At 39.5% G+C, this 7,500-nt stretch overlaps 3 protein-coding genes across 7 annotated transcripts in view; 1 reads left to right on the forward strand and 2 right to left on the reverse strand.

Moving 5' to 3' along the window:
• The window catches only part of LOC137974738 (uncharacterized), a 17,955-nt gene extending 16,064 nt beyond the window's left edge, over positions 1 to 1,891 (reverse strand). The window contains exon 1 of one of the 3 annotated variants that reach the window (XM_068821692.1): positions 1,494 to 1,871. In XM_068821692.1, coding sequence (XP_068677793.1) covers positions 1,494 to 1,514 — 21 coding nt within the window. In that variant the 5' untranslated portion in view covers positions 1,515 to 1,871. Of the gene's footprint in view, positions 1 to 1,493 lie in introns of all 3 variants that reach the window. The other 2 variants (XM_068821694.1, XM_068821695.1) reach the window with 2 other exon arrangements.
• A 580-nt stretch (positions 1,892 to 2,471) lies between these two features.
• The window catches only part of LOC137974737 (DNA repair protein RAD51 homolog 3-like), a 21,646-nt gene continuing 16,617 nt past the window's right edge, over positions 2,472 to 7,500 (reverse strand). Inside the window, exon 9 of one of the 3 annotated variants that reach the window (XM_068821690.1) lies at positions 2,472 to 3,645. In XM_068821690.1, coding sequence (XP_068677791.1) covers positions 3,472 to 3,645 — 174 coding nt within the window. In that variant the 3' untranslated portion in view covers positions 2,472 to 3,471. The remainder of the gene's footprint in view (positions 3,646 to 7,500) is intronic. The other 2 variants (XM_068821689.1, XM_068821691.1) reach the window with 2 other exon arrangements.
• LOC137975749 (mRNA export factor GLE1-like) lies at positions 3,754 to 6,949 on the forward strand. The gene is made up of 2 exons (XM_068822927.1): positions 3,754 to 3,908; positions 4,103 to 6,949. The coding sequence occupies exons 1-2, from the start codon at positions 3,889 to 3,891 to the stop codon at positions 4,884 to 4,886; spliced, it is 804 nt and encodes a 267-aa protein (XP_068679028.1). The 5' UTR covers positions 3,754 to 3,888; the 3' UTR covers positions 4,887 to 6,949.

Here is a 7,500-nt window from a genome sequence, read left to right on the forward strand (position 1 = left end):
TCTTAAGGATCGTGAGCACTTTATGCAGATAGAGAATAGCAAGTCATCTATACGTCAACTGTCAAATGGTGTACGGCAGGATTTGGTACTAGGGCCACTATTGTATGTTCTAAATACAGGTACTGCACCAATCGCTGATATTATCAAGTCTTACAATCGACAAAACCACTTATATGCGGATGACACACAAATTTATGTATCTTCTCTTCTCGGTCATATATATATATCTTCATATATCATATCATATCATATATCTTTATTTACCCTTGGATTTTTAGAGTAGCTTGGTGTAGCTAATTTCTCCGAGCATTTACCCTCCCAACCATGATACATCATAGAAGACAGACCACAACAGAGAGAACTACATGCCCTCCTCTTTGCGACAAGTGTGCGGGTTCTTTAACGTCCCACAGGATTATGAACATTGAAGGGTTGTGAGACGGGACCTCCGGCTTATCGTTCTTATCCGAGAAGACTAGAGAGTCTAACCATTTGCAGATGTAATTACAAAGGCAGCACTTTCTCCTCAGTTATTGTGATGGGTCATGTCTATTATCCAGGGTATTGATGCCCGAAATAACCTCACGTACACGTCGTGGAAGGGAATCTTACGGTACTTTTCTAGTGGGTCGCCATTGATCATCATTCAACCGTAAATTTTCAGTCTTTGACCACCGAGTCAAATTGTTCTTCAACGTCTTCAACCGTTGAGCGAAAAGAAAATCAGTTCCCGAGCTAGACTACGAGCAGTCGTCCTTATTTCCTCAGAGCCACGCACGACGAGTGAAATTATTATTTTATGCAAATTAGTGGTGAAAATGGGGCATTTCACGCAATCGCCCGCTCAACTGTGTTATTGAAAAATAAGCGACTGCTCCCAGTCTATTCTCAAGCACGACAAATTTAAATTGACATTTGCTCAGCTACGCTCAGCATTTCTCAAAAGGATACTCTTTTGCTGAAAAGGGTCCAGAAATTTGAGAACAAAATTTTAAATTCATAGAATGAAGTGACATGCCATTGTTTTGAAATTATCCATTTGCTTATAAAATAGTAACGCCTGCGACACATGCTAAAGATATGCACACCTTTCTTCGCTTTTTAAATACTTTAACGCACATTTCCGGTATCCTTTTTCTTCAAAAATTTGCAGCTGTTTTAAAAAAAAATACCAGTCACTGCTGCCAGTTTCCACGCCAGCACTCACTTTCTCACTGAAACTCCTAGTATTTTCACTAATTCTAGAGCCAGTAAGAATAAACAACCCGGGAGCCCCGCTTTTAGGCTTGGCTAAATCTATATATTAAACTATCAACTCAATAGCTACTCGAAGCGCTGGTTACATATGTAGACGACCTGTGGAAGTTTAATAATGACCTCTTTAAAAAACAATAGATACACGGGGGGATAATTAACTTGCTTATATCTGCAGATTTGTACAAATATTTCATGGACAGCCTTCTTGATAAATAAAAAATGTTTTTTATACAAACCGTTTCCGTCTCTTCTGCCATCTTGTCCAACTAGTTCCCAATCTCTGCTTCCCGAACAAAAGGCATCATCTCGAGGCTCTGAGGAATAAACTCACCCCATCTGTCCTAACATGAGGCTCATCAGGCCGATGTTCTCCCCCCATCTCGGAGAGGCCGATGACAAGTGCATAAATACTAGTAGTAATCGAAGATTAGGAGTGCGTTCTCCGCCTGTGATAATTGTTGTCTGTTGCTGAAATCATTACTGTGAACGGCTGAAGTTTTGCAGACATACAACATACTGACAAAGTCCACTTTTGATATGACCTTTGATGACACGTTGCGTGAAGGGCTCCAGTTAAGGCACATATATTAAAGTCAACAAATGTAATCAAACTATAGCCAATGAAATATGGCTGTTCCCACGCGTACGGTTAACATCCCAAAGCCAAGGCGATTCAAAGTCGTGTTCGTGAACAGAATAAATAATGTTGTCCCAGCCATGTAACAAAAGTACGTCATCTCACATTCTGACCAAACAGGCCACGCTCGGTCCAGAATAAAAACTGAGAAAGTTGCAGATATTGTCATTAGAAGATAGAACTCATCTATAGCTATCTTCTATTTTAGAGTCATTTTAAAAAGACTGAGGGCATGTCTCTAAAGTCTAAAAATCTATAGCTAAAAGGTTCAAGAACCTCTAAAATCAGTACGCGATGGGGGATACTAGAATGGAAAAGGGGTTCTAAAATCTCTAAAATCTCTACAGTTCTAGAATATCAAACGTTACCGATCCCTTTTTGGGCTTCTAAAATCTCGAAACGTTCTACAGTACTAGAATAAAATCATCACTTCAAATTGGCGCGTTTTAGGAGACTCTTTTTCTTATTATATCTCTTGGTTTTCCATTAATCAAAAACCCTTAGTTTCCGAATGGATATAGGGCCGTCGTTAACGAAGCATGGATAATCTTTGCCGAGGCTTGGTCACACTTGGGGCGGAAAGCGGAAGGACCTAACTGATGCAAACCAGTAGTTGGCAATGTGTTCGTGATTGTCCGGTTTGTTTGGTTTGTCATTGTGGGCTGTGGCCTTGCGTCTGTGGCAGCGTTTACACGAACGCGGTTTCATTTGTAACCTCATCGTTATCGATGCGGTTACAGCTTCTGTTTACACGACACCGATCGAGACTGTTGCCGAAACCGTGTCGATTTGAGACGGCGGACAGGAAAGACTTTTCCCGACACGGAAAAAAACGAAAACGGAAAAATTTAGCTAATTTATGACTAGGTTGCCTATGGCAACCCAGTAATAAGGGCCGTTGATTTGAACAGCCTACGATAACTTTTCTTATCAACAATGTTTATTAAACAAAATATATTTAAGTACCAAAGCTCGAAGTACCATCCGACACACGTTGACAAAAGAAAAAAAATCCTGGACAAAAGGGGTGGGGGAAGGCCGGGGCCCGCTGGGCTCACCCCTAAATCCGCCCTTGAAAGTGCTACTTTATTTCTTCAAGTTTTGAAAGCGGGTTTGCTTAACACATGACTGGCAAAATTTTGAGCTTTGATTTTTATCCGAAGGTTGCTTACTTTGAGTGTAAGTTTTGGATTCCACGGTCGGCCATTACTTACGCATTGCATTCTTAAACTATCGAGTCTTTGACGTCATTTTCTCCTCCACCCAGCTCTCTCAAGATGTTAAAGTTAGTAATAGCGGACCAATAAATATGAAAATTTCAGTTAAAATAGACACCTGTCTTTTCAAAATTAGAACTTGAAACTTGGTTCACTTAGTGTTAAGTTAACATAGTTTTGAAATCCAAAGAAAAAGAAGAATTTATCCAGCTGTTATGGAATTGCTGTCAACTGCACGAACCCTGAAAAAAATATCTCAGCGCCTAAGGGCCTGAATTGATCGTGGCAACAGAAAACATGAAGGCAATGTTTTGAGACCGATAGCACTGCCTTGTCTCACTATTTCCACTTAATGCGGACCTACGAGAGTTCTTCAAATCTTCTTTTCCGAGTCATTGAGGTACTGGTCGCCTCTGCTTTCACGTGGGTATCCCGTGTGTCACCTTGATAGTTTTCTTGAGCATGCCCGACGTTTTCATTTTCCAAGTGGTTGTGTTCTGCGATGTTTGAAAAACAGTCTCGAACGCCGTCTCCCTAAAAACAAATGCATGGAGGAAGCTTAGGACTGATATAGGAAGAGGGAAAGAATCTAAAGACGCGGCCGGTTATTTGTCACATAAGGCTGTTTTAGGAACAGGACGTGAACAGGACGCGGACGTCAGGCGCAATATGAAAGAGACTGGAACCGATTATATTTCCCGCGTCTTAAATTTGGCGTCGCGTTTAGGACGTGAAATCCATCAGTTTGACGTCCTGACCAGAACGTGAAGAGAAATCATGGCAAATTCAGGAAAAAAGTAAGTGAAGGTTAAAACCTAAGTGTTTGAAAACTAGCTTTAACATTAATTATTTGTTATTCTATGAAAAACATCTAAAAGCAAATGTAAAGGCAACGAAATTCGAGGGTTCACAACGAACGAACTGATCTTTAACATGATGCTGTGGCATTAGTCTTGTGTTTTTGTTTACACAATTGTTTTGTTAAATTTAGGCTCACAATGAAGTGGACTGAGGAGAAAGACGTGATGATGATGAAGGAGATTGCGGCTCAAGGAGTATTTCAATACAAATTTGGCAGTCGAGAGAGAGGAAACGTGTGGAATGTCGTGGCGCAAAACTTAAAATGTCACACTGATTTGTTTGATGGCTTGACTGAAAGGGGAGCAAGGGATAGATATACTTTAATTTCAAGGCGTTTCAAAGCAAAGATTTCGGAGGAATTGAAAAGCAGCGGCATTGGTGGGGAGCCACAGACCGAGTATGAAATTTTACTCGAAGAACTTGTCCATTTAAGCGATGAGGCGGAGAAAAGAGCAGAAATAGATGCAAAAAGTATCAAGGATAAGGCTAACCTAGAGAAGCAGAAGGCGCTGGACATCAGAAAAAAGGCAATGGAAAAAATGGGGGAAACAAGAAAAAGATCTGCTGAAGATGTGGAGGAGGAAGAAGAGGAGTTCCAAATAAAAGAACAGAAAAAGAGGAGGAGAGGATCGGAGACCATGTTGTGGCTTGAAAAGAAGGCAGAGAGAGATGCTAAGTTCAGAGAATTACAGCTTGAAGAACAAAGAAAAGATAGAGAGATGCAGCGAGAAGAAAGAAAAGAGCAGCTGGACCTCCAACAGAAGCAGTTGCAGATACAGCTTGAAAATCAACAGCAGCAGCAACAACAGCAAACTATGCTGATGCAGCAAATGATAAGCATGATGCAACAACAGCAACAACAAATGCAGCTCGTGTTTTCAAAGCTGCACGACAATAAAAAAGATTCATTTTGAGTTTGAAAACATGAGGTCCATTTGTTGTTGCTGTTGTTGTTGTTCAGTACTTACTTAAAGCTGTACAACAATAACAAAGATTCATGTTGACCTTAAGTATTGACGTATGCGTTTGCCACCGCCTGAGTGGACATTTCACTTTTTATTGTTACTGCAACAGTCTACATTTTGGAATCAAGGAACCCCCATATGCGGCAGGCAAGTACATGACAGAGTAGAATACAAGCTTGACTATATAGTGGAAACTTATCATCTTTTTAAATTGTCTCATTGAAGTAGTTGTACTTTCACACATTCAAAGATTGTGACTGTATGGAACAGAACTAAAGAACTGTAGCAAAAAGGCGATGTGAATTACTTTTGAAACTTTTAACTGCATTACTCAAATAAAAATTGTTTCAGAAATTGTTTTAATTATTCAGCATATATATATATTATAATCTCCCATCCTCCAGATCTTCATGAGAACATCTGGTAAAAAAAATGTATGTACATATTTAAGGGACATAATCATGTCATATCCAACAAAACACAAGAAAAATAACAATTTAAAAAAAACAGTTTTAAAAGGCCCACAAAATGTAAATTAATCTGTCCAATCTGTTTTTGTGAATTAAGGCTACCTAAAAAAGTGTACGGTATAGACCCTGTATGCATACAGTTACCATACCCGTAGATCATGGTATAACGGCTCATCATATAGCTAAATAGCTTAGCCCATTGATCAAAACACTAGAATTGCATTATCCAATGATTCAATTTTTAATAAATATGTTTATTGGAAATTCATTAATATGCAGTTCATCTAATCACTACTACGGTACAATGAAATGTATTAAGTTCATAATGAGTAAACTTTTTTTTACCAGAAATACTCGTGAAGATCGGGAGGATCGCAATCAAAATATTCAGAGACAATATTGCCATACAAGCATGTATGGGCATTTTGAAGAATTCCACAAACTAAGTAAATTTTCCCCATTGGACTGAGACCAATTTTAATCTGCTGTTTGAAATCTATGAATTTATAATAGTTTGTGATTGTTCCAAACATCCATTCTACTGCAATTCTGACTTCAGACATGCGCTCGTTAAAAATGGCCATCTGTGGGGTAAGCTGTACATTCCTAAAAGGAGCTTGTAAGTGAAGACTAATGGGGTAGGCTGGGTCACCATAAAGACATAAAGGCTGACCATTTATCCAAGCAACTCTTTGCAAGTCCGTCAATAATCCTGATTCACACAGCATAGTGCTATCATGCCTACGTCCTTCATATGGTCCATTCAAGTTTGCAATAATCCCATTGGGGAGCACAACACTTTGGAATTTTATTCCATGGGCACGTTTATGTCCATTGAAAACTATTTGTTGATTTTTTTTGGGTCTTGAACTCTTACAAAGAGTTCCATCGATAAACCCAAAACAGTTTTGGAGCGGAGCACCTCTGTTATGGATAATTTGTGCGTAATGTTCCAAAGTTCGAGGAAGAAGAAATGGTTGATTCCAAGAGTTCAAGCGATAGTTATGTGCTTCAAAGGTGAAATCCAGAACATGGTTAAAAATTAAGCACAACTCTGTTGGATTTCGACCAAATCTGAAAACCATGTCACTATACCTACAAGGAAAGGCAAGTCTTTTTAAGAGAATGCAAAGTCCTTCGATACCTGTACAGACAGTTCCTTGGGAGCAAGTAAACTTATCAGGAAATCCTAAAATATGAAGCAGTAGCTCCAGGTCAGCTTTGTGAAATCGAAATTCAACTTTACACTCGGTTTCGTCCATGTCATCAAAAGAAAATCTGTCATATTTCCAGTAAGGAAACACTTCTCTTGATACATTTTCCTCATAAAGAACTGCGAATTCTTCTTCGTCGATAATATCGTCAAAATAAGCAAAGACAAGTGTTTCTCTGACACTTTGAAGAGAGTTCGCCATATTTGTAAACATCACTGGACGACGACGCGTCTTCTTTCCCGCGCTAAATCAAATAGATGGACGTCCCGTCGGTCTCAGTTTCCCGGGATGTAACACGGCCAAACATCGCGTCCTAGACCTCTCGCGTCCTGTTTCTAAATCAGTCTATAGTAAAGCCTGCAAACGTTGCCATATATTTGCCAGCAAAATAATGGCTATAATGGAAAACAATTCAGTCATGAAATAAGAATTTTAATGGTCGACTTGCTTTCGAGTGTAGTGAGCAAAGCTGAGCAATTACGTTTCTACTTGAAAACGCAGGTTTTTGCGTGGTCGAAATGTGTTAAGGAGAGTTTGTCAACATGCCACGTAAAGGCGCCTCCACAATACTTTGTTTTTACACGTGTCCAGAACCCACTAGGATCGGTACAGTATAGAACGACTATAATTAAGCCACTTTTTTGCGAGCACAAAAAATTAACACAGCACTCCAAAATCGTGGTACGATACCAATGCAGATTTCCACGGTTCCCATATTATTTCTTTCTTTACTGAGGTGATAATGACGATTAGCCACTTGGTCAGACACAAAGATAGTATCTCGTAAGAGAGGAAATATCATCCAGAATTACAGGCAGAATCTACCGAGCCGTGCCGGAAAAACGGAGGTACGTTATTACCAGGATATAAGAGTGCTGT

The sequence above is a fragment of the Montipora foliosa genome, chromosome 11 (assembly GCF_036669935.1).
Source record: "Montipora foliosa isolate CH-2021 chromosome 11, ASM3666993v2, whole genome shotgun sequence".
NCBI classification, from domain to species: domain Eukaryota; kingdom Metazoa; phylum Cnidaria; class Anthozoa; order Scleractinia; family Acroporidae; genus Montipora; species Montipora foliosa.